Below are 26,346 nucleotides of genomic sequence, written 5' to 3'. Positions count from 1 at the left end.
AACACAAGAATGTAACAGTTATTGTACTTAAGATTTATAGTAGTTTTTCAATTAAAGATCCATGAATCTATCTGTATTTATTACAAATAAGAAAATGCAAAGAACTGGAGATTCTGCTAAAGAATATATTTTAATAGAAGCACTGATTGATTTATTTTTCCTTATTTGGATGAACTTTAGTTGATCTGCATCCCTGTGTTTTCCCTTCACTTTGCATTAGAGGCAGGAAATTCTGAGTTGTCCTCTCCACAAATTTACTAGAAAGTGAAGCGTTCAGAGATTCCTTTTTAAAAAGATATCTGAAAAATTTTCGTGAAGCAATAAAATAAAAGACAACAAAACGTGTAACCCACTGACACAAATGAGTGTGTGCGATACCTGTGTGTGCTCCTTGCTGTACTCTGTGGCTGTGTTGTCCTGTGGAGCAGCAGTGTTGTACGTATGAGCTTGTGCTGCCTGGTAGTGCTGGTACCACTGCTGCATGGCCTCCTGCGTCTCACACACACACACACACACACACACACACACACACACACACACACACACACACACACACACACACACACACACACACACACACACACACACACACACACACACACACACACACACACACACACACACACACAAGCAAACATCAGGTGAAGGGTGGGTGGAGCAGACAAATGCTGTTTTCTCTGTAATTTTCTGGTCCTTGCTGGTTTTTGCCCCCTTCTCTGTCTTCCTGTGTCTTCTCCGTTCATTAACTATTGTTCCTGCCGTCGGCTCTCTCCTGTTCCTCTCCTTTGTCTTGTCTTTCCACACAAATTAAACCGACCGTTTTATTGGTTATCTAATCATGACTCATTTGTTTGGATGAGTAGATTGTAATTAACATTTAAAATTGGGTTTGCTTCTTCCTGCAAATATCAGATATGTCACTTGCTGCTAGAGGAGCAGAGATGGAGGGGAAAAAAAGTGAAAGAAAGAAAGAAAGGATGGGAGGATGATAAGTGCAGACAAACATCCAGAAGGGGGGCTTCATGACTTGTTCTGAGTGGAGTGTTGGGAGAGAGGAGGGGAGCAGGGACAGATGGAGACACACAGCGCTCACTGCCAAATCCACTCTCACTCTGTCTGTCCAAATATCCAAACCCATTCTCATCCCTTCCACCTCCTTGCCTCTCCTAGTTACAGCTCATTCTGTCACTGCTGCCCTCATCCATCCACTCATTTCATATCCATCCATCTATTCAGCTGCCATCACTCTCTCACACATTTTAGGTCTAGTAACACTTGTGAACACAAATGTGAACACGCAGACCCACATCCATGTATCTATGGAGACATTTCTTCATTTGTATCCTTTGTGTAGTGTATCTGCATGTGGTGCAGTACCTGGGTGTAGGCTTGGTTGTACTGGCTGTAGTCAGTGGAGGTATCAGTGCTGTATGGGGCCGTGGTTGTAGCTGTCGCACTGTGTGAGAAGGAGCCGGATGCCTGGGAGACCACGGGGGCAACCGAGTTGCCGTACACCCCAGAGGCAGGCTGTCCTCCCTGTGGTTTACTCCCCACTGACCCTGAGCAACAATGGGAGGAAGCACAGAGAAACAGTGTGTTGAAATTACAACAGTGTGGGTTCAATTACAAAGATGGGAAGCAAGATTTTAAAAATGTGCTTCATGACTCCTTCAGTGAACTCCTATCATAAAAGTATCCAATATTAATGACTAGTAGATAGAGATGTTACGAAAAGCTTGCTCCTGTGCATAACCAGGTAGTCAGCTGGGATTAGCAACATCTGAAGTGAATGCCAGTGGTGACTCAAAGATGTGGGAGAAAAACAATCACAGAAACGTAATTAACCCTGCTTGAAAGGTGTCACTTTGGGAAAAAAAACAGCAAAATTACAGCAATTATCAGAGACAGAAACTGTAAAAACACAGAAAACTGTCGGATCTTCAACTTTCCTTCAACTACGCATCGGTGACATGCAGTTTTGTCCAGAAAATGATCCACATCTAAACTTAAAATTGTGATATTTGATACAAATTAAAAATGAATATAGTAGAATATAGTATGAAGAGCCACCATTTGCCACTTTTTCCCCCTGATTTATCACAATAGAACTGTGTCAAGGACAGGACATTTTTAGTTCTCTCTACTTCCAGCTATGGCTGTGCTGTTTTCATAGAGGTGTAGGATTTCATGTGACTGTGAAAAGTGAGCCCAAGCCAAGAAAAACTGAGGCTCAAACTACTTGAAAAATATCACTTATTTCTCTAAAGTTTATTCGTGTATATTCGGTATGTATCCAGATAAACCTTGCTCAGTCAATCCTGTTAGAACTTCGAAGCTATGATGAGGCCACAGCAATACAGGAAGTGGCATGTTGAGCTACAAATGTGTGAGGCATAAAGGACATGTGCATCAACAGCACATAAAATCGATATTGCTGCAAAAGTGCTTTGAACATTTGATTCATATCATCAGTGACAATGCTACTGCAAATCCATGCTGACTACAGCTGCTTTCAATTCATGAAGGAGCAATCTAAGAGCTTTTTTTTTTTTTTACCACAATCTTTGTACCACTTTATGTATAATACTATGTAATACACATACTTTACCCACTGGACAAGAATTACACAGGTTAGCTTAATGCTCAAATATAATTTATATACATTATGATCATTTGGGAATGCCTTAACTGACTGTGCATTTGTGTGCTTACCTTGCAGAACTACTCCTGGCATGACACTGGCCAGGTTTAGGTAAGGATTAGAGGGTAGCCTCACTTCTTTAGGAGGATCCCCCAACAAAGAACTCTGACCGCTGTTTACCTGATAGGAGACAGAAGGATTTAAATTATTAGTATTAATTAGTATTATTCACACTGCTGTCATCAGGAGCTGCACATCAAAGAAAGCTACCTTGAATCTTTATATTTTTTGAGGGAGCAAACTGACCTAAGCTGTTCCACCACTTTGCTTCCTTCCTATCCTCACACTACATGTGCATTACTGCCGTACAAGGCTTTAAAGTTGACTTTTATGAGCTACCAAAGAGCTGAGGAGGCCGTGGAAACCTGCAAAGATTGTTCCCTCCATTAATTACACTTTCCCTCCATTACAGAAGCTGTGGAGAAGACAGCGCTGGGACGGGAATCAGTTCCCCTAAGAACTTCAGCACTGTGATTATCTCTGTACACTGACTTCTAATGGATGATGATGGTAGCACGGCGGTGCTGCATTTAATCCATTCCCAGTCCAGGAGATGTAGGTGAACGCAGAAGTGGACAGGTATTCAGCATGTGGAGAAAAGAAATGCAGGTAAAGCAGACAGGTGGGCTCTGGCTGCCTGAGCAGGAGAGAAGGCTGAGGAGGCAGAGATGCAGGCAGGCAGAAGGCCACATACTAGAGTAGGAAATATGGGTGAGACAGAAAAGCATTCCCAAAGGAAGAATCCTCATGGGACTACGGCTGTTTATTCATATGTTCCCTGGATAGTGAGTATTTTCAGTGGGGTTAGGTCCAGATGAGACTAAATCAGCAGTAAATACCCTATCCAAAGGAGACAGATGGATAGAAGGGTGGAAAGAAAGAGAAGCTTAGGACCACAACAAACAACTATACTCATTAGAAATGGATCAATTTATTTTTCTATCAAGCAATCAATGGCTTGGTCTTTAAATTGCCAGAACATAGTGAAATTGCCCATCACAGTCTCCCAATCTTTGAACTACTTCCAACAGACCAAAGGCCGTATTTTTTTCACAGAGAAAAGTTTTCATTGTTTTTTTTAAACAGACAAAAGAATAAAAGTGGTTGTTGTTCAGTTTTCTACAGATCAACCAGACTGTGCTGTTGGCAACTTATCTACTCCTGCTACATTTGTCAACTTTTGGAAATGCTTCAGCGACTGTTCTGGTTTGCACTAATTTTTTCATTAAATGTACTCTCCTTTGATTGTCTTAGCAAAGAAACAGATGACTTTGCGCTGTTCTACTTTTTTCAATTTACAAGACTTTTTATTCCAGGATTGTATGACTCGCATATGAAGTTTGAAATTAGATATGAGCATGAACAAGAATAATAAAACAAAGTAAGGTTTTGTTTTAAAAATATGTTTTCAATCCACTAAGCTTTGAATCTCTTATGAATGCAAACTTTTTATACAATGATATATGCACAGCGGTACAATCCTCAGTCAGACATTGGGGGGAACAGGTTGGGTTGGGGTGTATAGAAGTATAGAACATTTTTACCGTTAGATATTGAAGTTGCCGCTGCTGGGAGACATGAATTAATAGGCTCATAATCTCAGTTTAAGCAAGCTCTCATTGCTTCTGCTGCTGTGTGATGCAGGAGGAATTTATTAAAGTAAGATGAAAAGAATCTGACTCTGACTCACAACAAAAAGACAATCTATGGGTCAATTACTGTTCCGACAAAATCCCTGACTACATTCAGTGAAATATGAAAAATGCTCCTGCAAGATTTATGCATGAATCCAACACGTTTCAGATCTGAATGAGTCATATTAATACTCGCCTTCTGATAGATAGAACAACATGTTAGATAGTGGATACCCATCAGTGGTGTGGTGTGACCTGGACTTAGGTGACCCTGGCAAGGTCGCCTGGGTGACAGTGGGAGATGTTCAAAGATCAAAAAACACCCAATGACCTGAGGAAACTTCACTGACGATGTGTCCAAGTGCATCAACATGATGCACTGTATCTTCATAGAAGTGTAATAGAAAGTCTACGGCATGAGGGAGAAGTAAAAGAAGCAATAGACATTAAAGTTGATTTGTTGATCTGTGTGTGCACTTGTGTTGATTAAAGACATACAAACTGCAGTTTTCTTTTTGGACCAATCGCTGCGCAGAAATATAAATACATTGGGAACTATGTAAAAAGTAACTTTACTGTTTGCAGAACATCCATGGGCTGAATGCATCTTGTAATGTACAACATGTTCTTCTTCTCCATCCGTTGCTCCATGTTAAATTTCTCTTAGTTATATTACCTTGAGGTACCAGAAAGTGGCTCAGCTCTAAATACACTGCAAAAACTCAAAATCTTACCAAGTCTATTTGTCTTATTTTTACTCAAAATGTCTCATCCCACTTGATTTCAGACAAATTCACCTAACAAGTGACATTTCAGCAAGATGGAGGGACTTCTTTTAAGACAATGCATTTTAAATATCTTGTTTAGTCACACAATCCTGAAATTATCTTGTGTTGAGTTGTACTTTACAAAGAAACTCAAAATAAGTTTAATACATCTCAAATTTGGAGGTTACATGAAAGCAAAAGTCTATTTTTGAGTGAAAAACTGCTATTTTTTTCTCATGTGTGGCTTATTTTAAGACACCTAAGCTTGACAATCCTGGTAAAATAGAGCTTAAAATAAGTTTTCCGAGCTAATTTTAAGATCTCAATATTCTAAATATCATATCTTATTTTAAGAAATCTTATCAAGCCATTTTTCACTTGTTCCATTATCAGATTTTTTCACTTATTTCAAGGTAACAGTTCCGTAGAATAAGTTCTTTCTTCTTGTTTTGAGACGGGCATTTTTTCCAGTGTATTCAGGGCAAAGAATCAGTGGTGGCCTCCAGGACCCAGATGACGGACCTGAAACTTTGGTACCACGCCCACAGCTGTTGTGTTTATTGTTGCTTCATGCGCACAACCAAGTGAATGAATTTGTGTTTTATAGTGGCAGTCTTTTGGCAATGAGATGTGATGTCGTTGTCATCATTTTCGTTGGGTACTTTGTGTTGTAAAGGGCTGTTTTTACATTTACACTGTTTGGCCTGTGTGCCAGTGTGATACACAAGTCACTGGCCTTTACTCTGCGTTGCAACATCATCTACCTACCCGACTCCAGATTTTCTGGATTCTTTGACTTTACATTGCTTGAAGTAAAAGTCAATTAGATAACCAGCAAACTCAGCAAGACAGTGTCATAATTGCTGGTTTCAGACAAACAACTGGTGATAAAGACTCATATGAGATGCAGAGAGGGGACAGTGGGGTTATATCACCTAGAGGTGTGTATATTTGCTGTTAGCACATGGGTTTAGTTCACTGTGCTCACCATGCTAGCCAGGGGGCAGCCATCTGAGCTGTTGTGCTGGCCTGTTGATGTATACACTCCTCCAGGGAGTTTAGGTGGAGGGGGGCCAAAGCCCGAGTTACTTATACCCAAGGCATAGCTCTGTCCCTGCGGCTGGGAGCTCACCATCGTCCCCGGAGGTGCAGGCTGCCTCTCACAGGTGGTGGAGGCGGACAAGGAAGAGGAGGAAGAAGAGCAGGAAGCAGATGGGGTCGTGGACACGGAATGAACGCTGGTTTGATCTACTCCTCCAGCTCGACCCTGGAGGAACGGCATCACACCTGCTGCCGATACCACCACTGTGGCATTGTGGGTAGACGCTGGCACTGACTCCTGGCCCAGCTCTAAGAGAGGATACAGCAAAAACCAGAAAATCAAAGAAAATGAAGAGGAAGAAGAGAAGAGTAAAGAAAGTGGGAGGAAAGGAATAATTAAAGTTGGAACGATAAGAAGGAGGTAAAATATAGCATATAGAAACAGAGTAAGTGAAAGGAAATGAAAGCAAGGTGAGGACAGATGCCAGATAAACATGTGAAATGGCTTTTGCTGATGACCATCAGAATCTCTGTCTCCACAAGACAGAGACGAATCACTCAGACGGCTGGAAACTGAGAGCTCAGCCTGACCGTCTCTGTAGAGCCAGTAATATTTGAGAATGTGCTTCCTGCTCATACATCATCACTTATCATGTTTGTTTACAGCCCAGCACTTAGCTCCACACTCCCAATATTTCACTCACTCCAGGGTTTAATAACACAAATATGTACACACATACGTAAACACAAGCACAAAAAACATACACAAATGCATAAATTAAAGATGCGCGCGCGCACACACACACACACACACACACACACACACACACACACACACACACACACACACACACACACACACACACACACACACACACACACACACACACACACACACAATCACACTTATTATAAATCCAATATTGCTGTGACAAATGGCCTCCACAGCACAATAAAAGAATCAGCTCTAACAAGCCTTAAGCTAACATTCCCAGCAGAGACACACTGATTCAAGCCCCACATTACACACACACACACACACACACACACACATACATAAATTTGCAAACCCATACACACAATCAAAGAGGGACACACCCACAAATGCAATGGCACACACATGCATAACCGCTTGTGTTTGTGCCCGCACGCTCTGTGATATATCATTTCCATTTAAAACACTGCAGCTTTTCTCAGCTGCACATTTGAATTGTAAAACGGCTGCAGCTTCCTGTAACTGTTTTTCAGCAGTCTTTAGAGGAACAAGCCTTCCATCCTACATTTACTGTGATTGAGGCTTCTTTGCATTTGCTTGTACAAGTATACCACTCTCTTTTTTTGTGTTTACACAGTTTTTTTGCTTTACATAACTATTGTCAAAATAAATACCTTATCTCTGGATTTACCTGGGAAAATATAAATGCTCTTTGGGATAGTGAGACATATGGACGGCTTTAAACAGGTTGTCTCAGGCTTGGTTTATAAGCTTTTCTCTTCAAAACAAAATGTCGTTTAGTACCAAACAGACCTGTGGGATTATGTCCAAAACAATAATCATGAGAGAAATTTTATGTATATTTTAATTGTGGGAAAGCAAAATCAGGATTATTAATAATATTATTGTGTAGCCCCTAGTAACATGTAAAGACTAGGTTTGCACCAAAGGTCTCAACAGAATCTTGAGGAACAGTGAACAAAGTTGAAATTTGGGATTTTGGTAAAGATGAGGAAGAACTACTCTCAGTACTTTGACAACAAAAATATAGTTCGCACTTTTGTCTTTGAGTATAGTGTAGAGCTTTTGCCACGGCCATTTTAGGGTGGAATCTACACAGGTCTGCTTAAGATAATCCTGTAAAATATGCTTAGAAGATCAAATGATGTATTACTGTAAAGCAGTTTGGAAGAAGAAATTTAGCCCACAAAGTAAAAATAGGGTATTATTGTCGTAGCAGCAACGATTGTTTTTAGATGTCAACAAAATCGCAGATAACAGAAGTTGAAAAAAAAAATGTGATAAACTAAATAGCCCCTCCAGTAAAAGTCTAGTTTTTGACTTTGTTAATACCATATAGTGTTTCTTATAAGGTGGAAGACATATCATGAGAGAAAAAAACAGTTCTTTTGAGTATTTCTACCTTGAGTAGTGTACCGATGACAGTCTACAAAACACAGATCCTGACCTTTGGGGTTTTCTATGTAACAACCGAACAATCCAGTCCTATCCACGTGCAGGATATCCTTGCCCCACTCTTCTCCCCCACTTTCCTGTCTCTCTCTCACTGCTATCCTATTAATAGAGCCCAATAAAATAATTGTTTTCTGATTCAAGCATGTGTGGCTGAATTACTCCAATGTTACAACTTGCCACTATATGCTGTGAAGTAGTTTTACAGTCTTCTATTGTAAAGTCGTAGTTGAGCTGTTGTGCTGCAGTGAGTGGAGAGGATGGATAGACAGAAAGATGGGGATCTCATACATCTGTACATTCCAGAGTAAACAACCGTGTAGAGTTACATCAAAGCCATTCAAGGCAAGAAAAGATTATTTTCATGGAAAAAAAAACTCAAAATATGTAACTTTGATACACAGACATGAGTTGTTAGGGGTTAAATTAGTGACCAGAGAGGGATTTTAAGTGTTTACAAAAGCATTTAAAGAGAGAGGCTGAAGGCATCAATATGATTTCATTTGTTTACAGCAGCTAGATGCATCCGTTTGTTCACCTGTAGGGGAGTCTCCAAGCAGACCTTTCCCCAGCGGAACGAGGCCTGGAGGACGCAGAGACAAGGCTTTCTGCATCAGCAGCCTGGATGGATCACCGAGCAGACTGGAGACCTGACGAGGAGAGAGGGTAAGAAAAAGCATTGCAGACAGAAAGAGAGAGAAAGATGAGCAAAATAGAAGCCAGATTTCATCAAATGGAGGAGAATCGAGGAGGGAGAGACGAAGAAAACAGAAACCACGAAGGATGGCTAGCTGCACTATTACACCCAACTGTATATATTATTTGGAAAAACAGGAAAACATATGAATAAGCATAGAAAAGAGCAAATATAAAGTATATAAGGGTCTTATTTCTTTAAGGGCCGGGGTGGTTGAGGGTCACAAAGGAAATGAATCATATACACTTTATCTTGTTTGCAGTCTGGAGTATCAACATTAAATATTCCAAACATCAGTTTCTGTGACTTTTAACTTTCACTTCTCACTGCAATTAAAGGAAACACTGGAGACATTTGAAAAGAAAATATGCAAATGAAAACATCGAGGGAAATTTCAACACCTCAAGGTCTTACTTTAAAAAGAAAAGAAGCAATTAGGTTGTGAGATTTTGGGCTGGTTGAGTTTCATTACGCAGTAAGTGCTGAAGACGAAAATGTAAAAGTGCATGTGCACATGCCCACCAAGGATGTTTAACCCTCACCGCTAACCTATGCAAATCATCACACACACACACACACACGAACAGGTGACTTACGCTGCTGATGCGTTTGTCTTTGATGTGCAGAAGCTGTTGCTGTGCGAGCTGCATGTGCAGGAGGTTCTGGAGGACGAGTCCATTACCAAGCATAGCACTCTGCAGGGTAAAATAGACATTACATTAACAAACACATCAACACACACACACGAAACAAAATCCCACACAGATGTTGATGTGACTGCGACCTGGTGTGCTTTTCCCAGCGTGAGCAGAGCTGTGGTGAGAGGAGGTCTGAGGAACGGCAGGCTGGTGTGACGTCCGTACTTTCCTAAAAACACAGCCAAACAACAAATAAAACATCAATCAGTGCCCCCATTTGTATTTTCTTTTTTGAAAAATTTGTCTCCACTAATGCACTAATCAATCATCGTCTCAACAGGCATGCACGGGCGTACTTACAAGTCAGACAACCTATCCATCAGTCGCTTACAGCACATTTTTTGCAGTCACACAGCCGTCTGCTTTATAACCAGCGCATGGAAAGCAATATTGGTTTATTATTTTAGCACAAAGGAAATCGCTTTAACAACAAAACCGCTCCTCTTTCTGTCATTGTCATCAAGTGTTTTCTCAGAAAGAGCAAAATAGCCCTAGTCTTGGAATCCCACAGGCAGTGTTCATAATTCAGAAAGTGCTTGTGTGAAACTATTTTAAAATGTAAAAAACTGAGATACTGTGCAGTAAGAGTGTAACTGGTGCAGTGAAACGGTTATGGAAACACAATCATTGTAATGCAAAGAGTTGAGAAGGTTTACATGTTTAAAATAGGGCATATATTTCTGTCAAAGTGAGATGAGGTACTGTATCTACATGTATGAAGACCACATTCATAAATATGGCAGCCATACTGCTCAGAAGAAGTAAAGTCTAATTGAAGCATTATCTGTAGAGACTGTTTTAACTACAGCTGTGATTGTTGATTTTTTAAATTTACATTGTTGGTCTTTTTCTGTCACAGTGATGGATTTGTTGTTCAGTACAGTTTTCAGAGTGAAAAAACCTGACACACCAACTCCTGCCTTCAACTTTTATTCGAAGTACACGACCACTCAAAAGTCTGGGGTCACTTAGAAATGTCCTTATTTTCAAAATAAAAACATTTTTTTCAATAAAGACAACATTAAATTAATCAGAAATCCAGTGTAGACATTGTTAATGTGGTAAATGACTATTCTAGGCTGGAAACGGCTGATTTTTTTTATGGAATATCTACATACATCTACATCTTTGTACCACAGAGGAACATTTCCAGCAACAATCACTCCTGTGTTCTAATGCTACATTGTGTTAGCTAATGGTGTTGAAAGGCTCATTGATGATGAGAAAACCCTTGTACAGTTATGTTAGCACATGCATGAAAGTGTGAGTTTTCATGGAAAACATGAAATCATTTGGATGACCCCAAATTTTTGACAGGTAGTGTAAGTTTACATTGACAAACCAGCTGCTAACAAATGCGGTGGATCTATTACAGTCACATATGTACGTGCACCGAGAATCGTCATCTTTTCGTGGTTTGTTGCAACTATTTCAACGCTTCCTTCAGCTTTATTTGTTGTATTGAAGGATTTAAATGAGGAGCTGTTGAAAATGAGGAGCTGAGTTAGCAACAAGTTTGTGTTGACCAGTAGCTGCTGATTCCAACTAATGCAGCTTGCTTTGTATTAAAATCACAGAAATCCAGAATTTTAGAGGGCTTGCCTACATTCACGCACTTTTCCTGTTCAGGATTCATATCAGCACAACTAATCTCTCACCTTCGGGCGAGTGCCACCTGATATCTGCACACACACACACACACAGTACATACGCCCTCTCTGTGACTTTTGTGTGCATACGTGTTACCACAAGGCGTCCTCATAATAAATGTAGGCGTCAATGCTAATGGTAGCTTCCTCCAGAATAGGTAGAGAAAGTTTAACATTTAATCAAGATCCTAATTTTAGACTTCAATTGTGCGTGCTCTTCTTTAAGAGAGCTCCCCCACCTCTCCCATCCTCTCTCCTTCCTGTTCTCATTTGTTCCGCTAGTGTCACCCGATTTCATTTTAATACCTGATTAGCCATTCATCAAATGATGATGCCGTCGACGAGGTGATTACAGTACTGTATTTAGGAGGGCTGAGCAGAGGGACAGACATGGACTGTGGGTCTTTGATTACTGGCCGAGCCCCTTGGGAGTGGGAAAATTACTCAAATGGATGAGTTCAGGATACTGATAGGCCTTAAAATGTACGGGATTGTCTAGGGAATTGTGCAGTGTATATGCAAATTAGAAAAATGAAGTTTGCTTGAAAGGGCAGATTCAGAATCCACAAATCCTCACCTGGAGCTTTCAATCACATCAAATGTCATAGTGACGATGGCGATGTTAGAGCTTCCTACACTTAAAATCATCACTTTCAGCATTCTGTATTTGTCTAAATGTCCACAGTCTCCATTTTTTGCACATACAATTACTACAAATCATTGTTATTTTCATTTTATTGCTAATTATTGGTCCTCTTCCATCATTTTGTGAGTGTGGGTGAGGTCCAACCTCTGCTGTAGCCGAGTTATTGCTATTTTTTTCTTACAATCACACTGCTGTCATTTCATTTGACATGTGGCAATCTGGTTCTTCCAACCCTGCATTTACCTTCAATTGGATACATCACATCTCCAGTTGAGGTCTGTATCAACTCCCCTCACTGCCACACTCCCATCCATTTCAGCTCTTGATACAGCATGTCATGAAAATACCATTATGAAAGCACAAGACTGGTTTGCTTTGATCCACGCCGAAAACAGTAATGGCCCAAATTGTTGCACGTGATATATTAGTATAAAACAAAATATAATCTATGTATATAATATAAATTGATGGGTTTAGTTTTAAAGACAAATGATTTTCAGAGCTCCATGCAGCAGCACTCATGACTGCACAGTCTTACCTCCTCTTTTCCCAGTGTGGTACGGTCTCATGAGGATCTGCAGGGCGGCAGGGTTGGTCATACTGGTCAGCAGCTGAGCCAGGTTTGGTTCTGGTAACAGGCCTTTCCTGTTACTCAGAATCTAGAGAAAGAAACACAAACAAGTGAGTGGAAGGAAAGTGGGTCTGTGTCTCTGTGTGTGCAGTACAATATGTGTTTTGATCTTGTCATTAGGAGCCCCTGATGGCTGCAGTAATCGTTACACTGGTTTACATCATCAGGACGTGTCTGCAATGTCAGCAGAGGGGAATCTATCTGGGAGACAAAAGGAAAGAAAGCATAAAGAAAGAGCAGGGGACAGAGCTGCAGGAGGGGGGGGGACAGGGAGAAAGATGAGAGGAATGAGGCGAAGAAAGGAGGTGAGAAGAAAAAAGTTCTGCAGAGACTTGAGAAGGCCATTGTTTAGATATTCACTCTAATTCATAAGTTTCTTGCCAATTTTACAACTTAGCATCCAGCTTGATAAAAAACAAAACACGCCAAGCTGCCATCTGCTGCAATTGTGCAACCTGGATGAGGTGTAAATAAAAGAAACCACACTGCGAGTACACACACAAGTAATACACAAGTAAATATACAAGACATTCTTATGAGCATCCTACATATGATATTGTTAGTGAGTTAAGAGAAAAACAAACATCAGTTTAGCCTTGGCTTAAAAACACAATTTTCGAAAAACTTGAGAAAACAAAACACTATCCTCAGAAAATGTTATTAAAAAAAACCTAAGTCCATCAACTTCATGAGGATTGTATGGGTGTGGTTTGATCAGATCTGATATCAGACAACCCAAGAACAATTTCAAACCAGAGAGAAGGGCTCCAAACTGGCATAAGACTGTGTGTTTTTGAAGATACTGAGATTCAAGATGTAGAAAATGCATTTTCAGAACTTTTATAGACTTTGCTTGATCATGTGGAAGATTTGAAGAAAAGCATTTCTGACTTTGAAAGCCACAATATGTGGGAATAATGTGTGTGAAAACCAACTGCACCAATTTCAGTTGTTACAAACTGTAGTTGAGTGCACATAGCTTGGGAGTGTCCCCTTTTGAACTCATAAACACCTTTTCAAAAGCATCTTTGTGATCAAAATCCACCATTTTAGCATTCAGTCCTTTGCTTTATGTCTGGACATACAAATAACATATGTCATATACAAAAATGCCATCTGTTGCATACAATTAAGGTGTTTGTTTTTTTCTTTTACACTTATAAAGATGAGTAGAGTTGCATTTTTAACCTTGCCGTCCAAGTGGTATTAGAAATAGTGACATTAAGCAAAATGAGGGGAGACAGAGTTGGTTTGATCTGTAGCAAAGGTCCATAAGATTAACTGAACTGTGGATGTTGCATTTGTGTGGTGTTTGTCTAAATCATTTAACAATTTGCTCCCTGGACTTCCTAGTTTTATAACCTGACTTATTCATTTCTGATTTGGGGGAATTATAGATGGAGGTTTAGGAAAAATTGGTGTAGCAAATCTGACTAATGTGGAATTATTTTCTTTAACTTCAGAAATAATTCAATAAGTTTGACTTACAGACAGAAATGTAACATTCTGTAAACTAAAGCTACAGTTATCTTTACGACCATTTTAATGATATATTTGCAAACCTAACTGATGTGAACAGCATAAGAAAGTAAAACAGTTGTTAAATAGTATTAGATTAAATTAAAGATAAAAGACAAGGCAATCATTTCACAGCATGTTCTAATCTTGTCTTTCAAATCTGGCTGGATTGACATTTTGCCTTTAAAATGAAAGCTTTGTTTCCTTTGCTCCATCTTTTACCTTGAATCTGGAATCATTTGCATCTTCTTTTCTATCGCCACTGTGCTGCTACATCCTGACTTTCTCTCTACTGTTCCATCTCCTTTTCTACTCACTGCCTTACTGAAAAAAAAGAAAAAGCTTCCTTTTCAACAACCTGACACTGCATCAAACAGTGCTGCTGCTGTTTTCCCTCCCCCATGTTTCTTGTGTTTTTTCTCCATATGTGTCTGGGTGTGGTTCCTGCCCCATCCTCCACACACCTGAGGTTCATCATCCATCCACTCCAGCAGTGGATCTATGCCGACTCTACCCTCCGGTCTCCGCCAGATGATTCAGTTCACCTATGTGCTACCTGCACTTCTGACTCTCTTTTTATCAAGTACTTTTCTTCATGTACTTTGACTCCTGGCTCATGCTGTGTTTTCCCGGTGCCTCGGGTCTGTTGTCTCCTCGCTCTGCCTGCCCGTCTTGCCCAGCTTCACAGCATTCCTCTGCCTCGCCAACAGCTCTGCTTCCCAAGCCAGTCACGCTCTCCTTCCTCAACTCACCGCTCTGCCTCCGCTTCAGCTCTCCACCTTCTCCAACCTTCCGCGTGTTAAAGACATCCTCTAGTAAAAATTATCTCTTTCTGGCCTTGCTAACGTGTCCATACAGCGTTTTTCACATGCTGGAAGACATATCATGAGAGAAATAAGCAGTAAATGCCACGGATGAGCATTTCTACAGTGTACGGAAGACAGCCTCAACGTTCTAAGACGTCCGGGGTTTCATGTGGAACAAACCCCAGGAATCAGTCCTCTCAACTTGCAGGGTTGGGTTTTTATTACCATTACTCTTCTTCAGAATTGGTTTCCAGTTTGAACATGTGTGGCTGAATTATTCCAATATTACACCCTACCATCGTGTAGCATAAAGTAATTCTACAGTGTTTGATGAGCTGGTGTGCTTCAGTCACAACGAGGGTGCAGGGGGAAAGACAGAAACAGGTGGGGACTCATAAAGTGTGTATTTTTAGTATTTTTCATTTATTTTTTTGACTGTCTTTCAAGGTCTGGTGAACAGAGAATAGGTTTTAGGGTTTGACCAATGACCAGAGATGTACCTTAAACTGTGGTCTGCCTCAGAGTCTATTTTTGGGCCCAGAATTGTTGTCTTATAACACAAGCAGCAACAAATAGAACAGCTAAAACATTACGTAAAGATCACTTCAGGTCCACTTTAGGCTCATTACTACTTACCTGGTCACTATTTTCATTGTGCTTCTGCATCTTTCCAGTAAACTTTACATGTGTTTAGCCTCCACTACAACCAAGGCTACAAATATCTTTTCACCTCCAGCTGCATCTCCTCTCAGTTTTTTGTTTCCCAGGTGTTACTTTGATTTGTATTTAACACATCTCACAAAGTTACTGTGGCGCTTTGAATTCACTTCTTCTCTCATCACACCTGAAACCCGTCAGGGGCACGTCGTACTCTGTTACATCTCTGTACTCTGTTATATTGGATTTGACATGAGCTGAACTTCCTGGAACCAAACAGATCTCTGCTGATTTGTGTTTAATCAAAAGACGTACTGTAAGGCACATCCACAAATAAGAATTCAATCACTCATTATGCTGAGGAAATTTAATTCAGCAGACTCAAATGAAATCCGACCGAATTAGACTGCATCAAATCGAATGGAGCAGCCCTTGCTCTATTAGATCCTCCTCAGCATTTTACTGACAGTGTAGCGGCTGTACTCGCCGGCTGGCCCAAAGACACGGCTATTTAAAACAACATTAGCAGCATGGTGACATTTCCTCCCCGTCTGCCCCTGAGCTACAGCATGACTTCAGCTCAAGTCAACCTTGTTTCCTCCCTGTCACATCCCGGAGAGAGAGCATCACTGACGGGGGATGCAGCGGGTTTGACTCCATCCTGTGAGCAAGAGAGCAGGAGGAGAGTGCACGCATACTGTATGTGCATTTTTGTGTTAGAGCGAGGAAAACCGGTGTTTGTGTGTGAATGTGCGCGCCGGTGTTGAACAAGGCCAGCCGTAGCTGACAGCGTCTTTCAAGGGAAGAGAAGAGGAGGAGGAGGAGGAGGACAGGAGCAGGAGGAGGAGGAGGCGAGCTCTCTCTCTTTCTCTCGTTTCTTTTCTTTCTGCCGGAGAAAATGTCAGCATGCATCAGTCTGTTTGGCTACTGGCACAAAATTCAGCCACACACCCACACACTAACACACACACAAACGCCAGGGAGGTAAGGAAGCCGTGAAGAAGGGAAGGCGAGAAGCATCGTGTAAGGAGAAGGATGGAGGGAAAAGAAAGGAGGAGGGAGCAGGAGGCCATCTGGTCCTCAGCGTTCACACTCACATTCACTAACTGGAGAAATGAGAGAACTGTCTCTGAGGAGAGCTGTAGCCAGGAGTAAGTCTTGATATCTTTCTGAAGGTCTGATGTTTCTTTTACCGGCTGCACACATTCAGGGCAATAATCTTGAAGGAGCCTCGGGGCACTAATGTAACCTAACAGTCCTCTCAGGCTCCAGCGCTTTCTGACTCTCTATCTCCTCTTTCTCCTTCCCCTTTTTTCGCCTCTTTCTCAATCAAATCCTCCCTTTCCTTTCACTGACCTTATGTCTTCTTTCCTTCTCACATCCCCCCCATCTTTCTCTGCTAATTTATTCATAAACACATTTTCTCTCGATGTCTTTTCATCCTCTTTGTTGCATTTCTGATTATGTGAATCTTACTTTGTTGCTTTTCAAACTGTAATTTTCAGCCTGTCTTTCAAGGCTACAAACTCTTTACCTGATAATTCAAGCTTTGCAAAAGCTGTAATTCAACCAGAGAGCGACAATAGAGCCGTCAAAACTAGTCGTAGTGTCGCTGAAATTTATAAACGAGTCATTTATACCACCTTTGATGGGCCAATATAAGTGCTGGTCAGTGTGAACGGAGTGTTGAGTTACAGACTACAAACTCTGCCGTAATTGTAGCCCCTCACCAGCTTAAGAGTATAATATAAAATATTTAAATAGAAATTTTCTGTGGCCTGTGGGTACCTAATAATGATGATCAACTTGCATTAATATACATTTATAATGGAGGGTTTCCACATGGCAACACTGCTGAACATAGTGCCTATAGGCTGATCAAATTATCAACACTGTTAACAAGTGCTTTTATTTTATGTGGATTACTAGTTAAATAGACTTAAACGAAAGTATATGCACAGTACTGCATGTGCTTGCAGACAACAGCCAATGATGTCTATAAAAAATACACTGTAAACGGAAATTAATAAACAAAAAAAAAACTATTTAGTTCCAAATTGTAATTTATACTGAGCCAAATCCCATCATATGTCAACTGAGGTCAATATCATACAGAAAAATCCAACAATTTCCCATAAAAAATTGAGATAGATACAGACAAAAATTTTAATCGTGAATAAAATTTGTTTTAAAACAGACATCTAAAAAACATTATCAAGTTGAGCAGTGTAACTAATACAACAAACTAAAGGCTTGTCAAACTAAAGGCTCCGTGACGCCATTTGCTCAGATGCTTTTTTTTCCCAAGAAACAAACATTATTTTACATTTTGAACCAGTACAATAGTATTTAAAAACCTTAATATTAACTGGTTTATGTATACAGTCAAACCTCTCAGTAGTCATGTGCAGTGTTTCCTTTTCTACTTCGTATCTTTTTCTTTCTTTTTTTTTTTTTTTTTTTTTTGTGTCCTGTCCGGCAACAGAGCAGGCAGAATGAGGATCTGGCTGCTGCATTGTGCCATACAAGTTTGCTTTTCCAAGGGGAGTTCGTAAGTATAAGACTCCCCTTGATACTGTACAGTAATTTATTTAGATTGAATACTTGTTGATTAGTTAAATATACATAAATTTGCCGGACCTGACAGGGGAAAGGCAGGAAGAAAGAAACGAGAAAAGGAGAAAGAAAACAACAACAAGAGGGGATAGTGAAGAGAAAAGGAAAAGTGCAAGAATACAATTATCTTTCAATTGAAACCGACACAACAGATAACAAGCTAGTACACCTTAACAAAGACACACCGGAACACATCCTACGGGTTTTGTTACGAAACACAGCTAGTAATTATTCAAATCATCTATGTGAAACACACAAACTGAGGAAACATGTCTTTTGATATTTTGGCACCAGGACAAACTTAACACCCCCCAAGACAACATGGTTGCTATGTTCACATGCAGAGTAGGGTGCAGTTGTGACTGTGATCATGCAACTATGACCTCTGACCTCCGTGAAGGCCAGAAGCGGGCCCGAGAGCCCACAAGACCCAGGCGAGCCGGCAGCAATCCCAGAGCAGAGATCCGAGCCACCAAACCACGAGGACGACCACGGACCGGCCCGGAAGGGGGCAGAGGGAGAACCCGGCCAGAACCTCCAGCGCCCAGCAGGGCCGGGCCCCAGGCGACCAAGATCGGCGGCCGCTGACCCCGCCAGGGGCCGGAGGCCCAGGGCGGACCCAGCACAGGACCCCGGGCCCCAGGCGCCAAAGAGGCAACCCCCGGCCCCCCAGGCAGAGGGTCAACATCACCAGGGGAACCAGCCACCCCAGACGGCCACCCGGCATGGGCCGGCGCCCCCGCCGCAGCCCAAGATCCAGGGCACCCCACCCCCCACCCAACACCAATCTATTTTCATGTTGTAGTTTTGGTAGAGTAATTGAACTAAAGAACTGATTAATGTCCTCTTCTGTTGTCTTTATATGTGATTTGTATAATCCTTTATAGAAATCTCTAAAGGTATCATTTATCTTATCTGGGTCATGGCTGATGTTTCCATCTGGGTCTTTGACAGCAGAGATTGTTGTTTTCTCTTTGTTTACTTTTAATTGATTGGCCAGAAATTTACCAGATTTATTCCTATGTTCAAAGTTCTCTAAGCGAAGTCTTTGCACCATGAATTTAGTTTTTTTATCTATAATTTCATTAAGTTCAAGTTTAGCTTGTCTTATATCCTTCAGCGTGTGCTCTTCTGGAGAAACACGATAAGCTTCCTCCAGGGATTGAATTAGAAGTGTCTAAATACTGTTCCTGATGGGTAGCAGGATATATGCTAGTTCTACTAACTCATACTCCTGTTCCACAGCTGACTGGACCTCTCATTACTTCCTGTGAGTGCATTCTGCTGGTGTGCATCTGTTGGGATGTGTGAATGTATGAGTGTCATACTGAGTTGTGAACTGTGAGTTTGGTTTATTTCAGGCAGCAGGAGACAGTGGAGGAGCCCAATCACTCTATAGGACTATAATTATCATGTCAGTGCCTCTCTGCTACCACAGCACTGTGTAGGAGGGATATCACAGCTACAAAGACTATTTCAGCCTAAGGCTGTTCATGCATGTGCACCATGTCAAACCTTGGTGCCTCTCATCCCTGGATGTGGATGTAATAACCACTTGGCACTGGCTTCACAGCAACATGTGGCTGTAGCTGTGAGCATGTCTGCTTGTTTGTCTGGGAAGTCCAGTGTTTTGGCGATGCAGAGTCAAGTGTTCCAGAAGTGTGTCTGTGCCGTCCTTCTTTAATTGATGGGGTTTCCTTTGCTGAGTTCGCTTAAACTTTTTAGGAAGTGACAAGCTTTGAGTTTACATAATCTGCTTTAATGAATTATGATTCATGAGACCTCGCTAACTGAAATAAACAAGCTAACATTAAGTAAACAATAAGATTTGCATTTGTAAAAAGAATCAGCTCATAACAAATGGCATGTTTCAATGTGTTTAGGGAAAGTTTGCAGCAACTGAGCATGTTCTATTTTAACTTTTTCACTCCATTTGTGCATATGGTATTAACACAAGCAAAAATAGTACGACAGTTATTCCTTTGAAGACAAATGCTAGTTATGTTTGGAGTTTCATCATTAATTTATTTTTTCAGTGCACTAACTCTGCTGTCCTTTCAGACGTTGACATTCCTGCTTTTCTGTTTCCTGCCAGTCGTGTCACCTGACCTGCTCCTCCACTCACCTGATCCTACTTCATATTTCACAGATGGTCTTTGAGCTGTAAGCCAGGCTCACATTTCAGGACTTTCTGGCCAATTTACCTCAGTTTCACCCCTCCTTTCAATTGGACGTTAAATCTGAGATTTTGGTCTCAACCCAAATTATCTGGTAATGTGACGGGTTTAGATCCAGCTTCAAACCTCTAAATCTGCACACAGACTCTTCAGATCCACCCTGATAATATCCAAAATGTCTGATATTTAGTAGCTAAACCAAGGATGATCATGATGATCATACCAGTGCCGAGAGTGACGGACGCCTGGCAGCTACAGATGTTAAAACTGACAGTTTAAATCTCACCTCCAGTTTTTGCTGAGGTACATTTTTTTTAGCCTTTGCCTGTTCCCCATGTTTTTGTTTGCATATGCGTCTATTTGATGTGTTGTTTTAAGTAATTGTAAGCTATCTCTTTCAATGAAATCTCAATTCCTGCTTTTAGTCCTTGGAGTGCCGAGTTTTGATTTTAGGTCCCCGCCTCCACCCTGATGTTAGTTATGATGAATGGGTTTTTGCTTGTTTAATAGTTTGTACTTCTTTCAAGACAGCATACATTGTTCCAGCCTTGCTGATGAGTCAGACTCTGCATGGGAGGCTGTATGTTCACATGCTATGGTATGCTATGTTGTTTAACTTATTGTGTCAGAACTAAACAGAGAAAGGAAAGAACACTTGAAGGCGGAAACTAAAAGCTGTGTAGCTTTACAGTTCCAAAAAAACTTTGCTGAGCTGCTAGCTCCAAATTAGGAATCAATAGTCGTCTAACTCAAACTTTACATAATCCCAACCCTTCACTGCCTGCTGCTTCTGAGGTGAGTCACTCAGAGAGAGCAGCTGCCTTGTTGTCTGCCAGCTTTATTTATTTTCTAGAGCTGCTTCTGCTGAATCTAAAATGTCTCAGCCACAAGCAAACCACACCAAATGTTCTGCTGTTGGCTGTGAGAGTGAGCACAACAGTCCTAATGCACTCCTAGCATCTGAGGAACCAAAGACTCAATGGATTCTTGTAGTGTTTTCTAGACAATGGCACCATAACAACAGAAAAATCTTTACTGTTATATTAACCCTTTAAACTGCAGTCAATTCCAGCCATTTTCAGTGAAAAAAATCGCTATTATTCTATTTTTTAATTAAAAAAATGACAAAAAATACAGGGAATATTGGATGCGCATCGCGAGGTGCATTTCCTTGAAAACGACCGATTTGTGGATTTTATACCGACTTCAGGACATGTTTTGGACAAAATAGTTTACTGGCTTGTGTCATCTGGATGTAAAAGGTTGGATTATGGCCGTTTTTCGTGGAATATTTTCATCTGTGTGTAATAATGAGCCCGTAAATGTGAGTCGCGCTGTGTGCGTTGAAGCCGTGTATAGAGAACGGATGAATGGATATTCGTTTTTGTCGGACAAATGTGTTTTTCTCACCCGCTGTGGTTATCGCATCTGAAAGTGGTTTATACCGGCGGATTCATGAGAATCTAAGCTTTCCATCGGCGTATAGTGTTTGTATAATCGCGTTTGCAGCCGTCGGACATTCTTGAAATTCCTATGCAAATTAGTAGGTGTACCGCCAGCGGTACACTGAAGTTTAAGGGGTTAAAACTGAGGGTCCTTTACAGATGATGGAAACTTCAAGAAAGATTTGAAACTAAAAAACAAGATCTGGGTGGGTTACTGTGAGTTCATGTCATCTGTTGTTGCCCAAACAGATGGTCTCTGTGCTCACATATACCGTATATGAATGCACCTGAATTTCCAGTGAAGGTAATCATATTTACAGAAATCTGTTTCTGTTGTCAAGGAAACAGTGACTGAAAAACAACCCTGTAGTACTAGTTAACCAGCAGTCACTTTAGCAGTACTTCCAAGTTGCTGCTAAAATACTGGTTTTATAATTGCAGCATGGTCTCAGATACTCACAATACAAGGGAGTTAAAACAACGGCTGGGCAGTAAATTCTGTGATATTTTCATGTAAAATGTTTAGACAGAAAGCGACAGACAAGAATGTGTGTGAGAGAACAGGATTTTCTGTGTCAGCTGCCATTTAGTCAGTTATTTTCCTCACAGACACAGAGTGAGTCTTCTTCCTGAAGGGGGTGTGGACAGCAGCAGCTCAGCTACATTTAAGCTGCAGACACTGATACAGCCCATTAAGAACACTGATGAAATGGTTTCCACTTTTCTGAGCTGAAAAACTAAAAGACACATTTTTGATGCATGTGAGATTTTAATTAATTTGCTGAAAGGGATACAATGAAAATGTGAAAAAGGCTACTGGGAAAATCAATGACACGTCTACACTAGAAATGATCTGGTGATTCACTGGAAAATGAATAATTGATGCTTCCAGCGTCTTGAGTGTGATATTTTTAATGTTTTTCATTGTCCTACAGTCCTGGTCACCACTTCAGTTTTATGAATACTTTATGAATACTCCTCAAGCTCAGATGGCCATTGTGCTGAGAAGTGTGGTGTCATCCATGTAATACACCAAGAAAGAGAGGAGCATCGTCCGGCTGTCAGACTGGGGGCTCAGTACCTCAAAGTTTTAGGCAATATTGGCCATAACAACCGAGGTCACATGGGGAGGAGAGTTCAGCGTACAAACACTGACTGGCTTTTCCAACATATGAACATTTTTGTGCAGGTCAGGATTCAAATGGATGTCTCTTCTCTGTGTCAAAATCACACTGTTTATTGTTTTCCTGCATTAGGCTCTCTCAGTGTTTGACCGGCCTACACTTGGATTAGTTGGCCAGTGAAGTGTTGTGATTGCTAATTTGCTAATCGGTGCTAATGTTAGTCCTCTGACATCTTAACAGAGATTAACATTCAGTCCAGTGTACGGGTGTGTTCACTATCTACAGTATTGTCTGTTCTACAATACAGGCCAAGAGATTAGAAGCAACTAAAAGTTTCTGTTCACAACGTCTTTCTTAAAAAGGTAAAAATAATAAAACCAGCATGAATCCTAGGTTGTATTTACTGCATGATCAGACTTTGCTTTCACTGATATGTACCTTTTTCCTTAGTTTACCTTGAGATATATAATGATGTTATCAGGAAATTGCTGAATAAATATTCACAAAAGAAAAGAAGGGCTTTGTTTTAGAGTTGAGATGATTTACAAGAGTCACAACTTCAGTGTGAAAGTAAAAAAAAATAAATCACAGTTTGCATTATTCACTTTAGCTCTTTGGCTTTTGAGAGTTTGCATACAAAAATCTCAATAAATCACAACTGTGTCTGTATAACTACCACAGAAGTGGCTAGAAAGAAACAGCTGAGTAAAGAAACAAGAGTACAGATCCATCCATCCATCCATCCATTCTCTATACACCGCTTTATCCTCACTAAGGTCGCGGGGTGCTGGAGCCTATCTCAGCTGACTCGGGCGAAGGCAGGGGACACCCTGGACAGGTCACCAGTCTGTCACAAGGCTACATATACAGACAAACAATCACACTCACATTCACACCTACGGACAATTTAGAGTCATCAATTAACCTCAGCGTATTTTTGGACTGTGAGAGGAAGCTGGAGTGCCCGGAGAAAACCCACGCATGCTCAGGGAGAACATGCAAACTCCATGCAGAAAGATCCCAGGCCCAGGCCGGGATTTGAACCGGGGATCTTCTTGCTGCAAGGCGAAAGTGCTAACCACTATTGAGTGATTCTTTATACAGTAATCATGTTTATTTTGCTACAAAGCATGCCCATGAAACTATGACCTTAATTAGTACAAATTTGATCTTGCTTCCAAGCTTTTGGCCTGTAGTGTGTGTGGCTGTGATGTGACACTGTTCCTGTGTTTTCAGTGTTATATACTCACCATACCCTGGGCAGCAATGAGTGCAGCCAAGGTGCTTCTCCCTGAGGTGCCGGGGGTACAAAGTGACAGACGGACCTCCTGTCCTCCCACCAGCGTTCGGTCCATCTCTATCAGCACAGCCTCCGCCTGCTCCGCGCTCTCATACTCCACCACACCAAACCCTCGCACTGGGCTGCCCTCATCCTGAGCAAGCTGCAAGACAGAAAAAAAAAAAGACATCTGACTTTTCAATTAACCCTACGGAATACAGTAACCTCTCCCAAAACAAAAAAGTCACCATACACTGGTATTTAACACTATCAAGAAGATTTTGATGTCATTTGCTTTTTTGGCTGCCAAGAGAGTCTTCAAATGTAAGAAATAGGTTCTTTGTGAAATAAAAAAGGCTGTTCTGTTAGACAGCTAGTGTTTCTGAGTTTTTACATTTAGGGCTTTATTATGCACTCGGGCACATTGTTGGCACACAACATATTGTTCTCATTTTCTGTTTCAGGAGAACCAAAAAAAATGTTTTTGCCAGTTTAATACAACCACTCAAATTATTTATGCTTCTGCAGCAGTTCTGCCTCCAAGAACATTTTAATTAAACCTCCACTACTTCACAGCTTCATTTTCTCTGCAATTTCAATTTTCTATTTGTTATTGGGGCACAGAATAGTACTCTTCTTGTGTTTTTAGCCTAATCCAGTTATTACTCAGGTTACACTGATTCAATTACCAGGTTTATATACACAAGTTAAGACCGTTCACTTGCTCATGTGTCATTTAAGTGTTGTTCTTGTCAGTTCACAGGAGATGTTTATCACTATTTAACAGACCTTCCCAAAAATATCGCACAGTTTAAGATTCCAGGCATCTCACATCAGCCATACTAACAATATACAGCCTCTTCTGATCATCTGGACAGCAGTGCCACTGAGATGTTAGTACTGTCTACTCACAGCTAGGGTTTGGATTTTCATTTCCTAGAATACATTAAACATCTGCAGCAATAACCCATCAGTACCCTGAATTCCGAGCTGATAAGCAAGTACAGATAATAGACGAATGACGCATTAAATCAACGATGCCATCAGTTCTATCTGTTGTTGTCAGCAGCGAAGACACAAGAACAATGACCCAGTGAAAATCACAACATGAACTTATGGAGCAGCTGTTCAAATGAGTCTTTCTGCCTCATCAATGATGGTATTTTTTTCCTTATATGATTATTCAATCGTGGCAAAGCTGTAAAATCTTGACAAAAGACCTAACTTCTAACGCTAAAAACTAGTGTCAACTATCCATTTCTCCTTTCAGACTTCAACAACTACTGCAAGAATAAAAAAAATCAAAACACCACCAACAGAAGCATTATCACCAAGAGCTGTTTTCAGTGAGCGAAGTGGATTTTGTCCTTGGTATGTAAAAGGAAATGTACTCACTTCTAATTATCCAATATCAGCAGATTAATAGAAGCTTTCTTTTTCTCACCAAATTCCTGGAAATACTACTTTCATTTATTCTATCTTTTAATAAATCACCACTGCAAGCAAACGAGGTCAGACTTCCTTTCATTTCTGCAACAGGTTCTTGGCATCATCTAGTAATAGCAATATCATGTATCGAGAAAGAAGACGTGTTGGATGTTTTATATGTTTGGATTAGACAGACATAATACAAATTTCTCCAGAGCAGACTTTCTATACGGGCCAAGTTACCATGGTGATGCCCTCTGCTTAAGTGAGTCACTGGCATGTGACGGCAAAGCCAGCAACAAGTTAGCCAATTTCTCAACCATGAGACATTTAGATGGACAAATATGCACATCAAAAGTAACTCTGAACAAGAACCTTTAAACCCAAGCTTGTGTACATATTTTCCGTGCAGGCCTGACAGACTGTACGCCATAGAGGAGGTAAAGCGCTCGTCTCAGCTCCTTTTGTCAAGAAGGACAGATAAATAAAAAATTACATGATGTAAAAGATACATCCTCCTTCTCTTCCTGCATTGCTGCAGGGACTCACACAAGCACACAACCCACAATGTTCTGTTTCTATGTAAAAAGAAAAACAACCAAACTACTGACTGCTCTAAACCAAACAACAAAATCCTGCTATTA

General features: G+C 40.8%; 1 protein-coding gene across 2 annotated transcripts in view; it reads right to left on the bottom strand.

Annotated features, from left to right (window-relative positions):
• Positions 1 to 26,346, bottom strand: part of raver2 (ribonucleoprotein, PTB-binding 2) — a 119,230-nt gene that overhangs the window by 22,973 nt on the left and 69,911 nt on the right. The window contains exons 6-14 of one of the 2 annotated variants that reach the window (XM_022204531.2): positions 24,246 to 24,437; positions 12,560 to 12,680; positions 9,813 to 9,895; positions 9,625 to 9,723; positions 8,870 to 8,981; positions 6,091 to 6,452; positions 2,713 to 2,821; positions 1,378 to 1,559; positions 379 to 489 (exon numbers count right to left, since the gene is read on the bottom strand). In XM_022204531.2, coding sequence (XP_022060223.1) covers positions 379 to 489; positions 1,378 to 1,559; positions 2,713 to 2,821; positions 6,091 to 6,452; positions 8,870 to 8,981; positions 9,625 to 9,723; positions 9,813 to 9,895; positions 12,560 to 12,680; positions 24,246 to 24,437 — 1,371 coding nt within the window. The remainder of the gene's footprint in view (positions 1 to 378; positions 490 to 1,377; positions 1,560 to 2,712; positions 2,822 to 6,090; positions 6,453 to 8,869; positions 8,982 to 9,624; positions 9,724 to 9,812; positions 9,896 to 12,559; positions 12,681 to 24,245; positions 24,438 to 26,346) is intronic. The other variant, XM_051947600.1, reaches the window with a different exon arrangement.

The sequence above is a fragment of the Acanthochromis polyacanthus genome, chromosome 4 (genome assembly GCF_021347895.1).
Source record: "Acanthochromis polyacanthus isolate Apoly-LR-REF ecotype Palm Island chromosome 4, KAUST_Apoly_ChrSc, whole genome shotgun sequence".
Lineage (NCBI taxonomy): Eukaryota > Metazoa > Chordata > Actinopteri > Pomacentridae > Acanthochromis > Acanthochromis polyacanthus.
The sequence above is the reverse complement of the archived record's forward strand: the minus strand, read 5'-3'. Positions and strand labels throughout refer to the sequence as shown.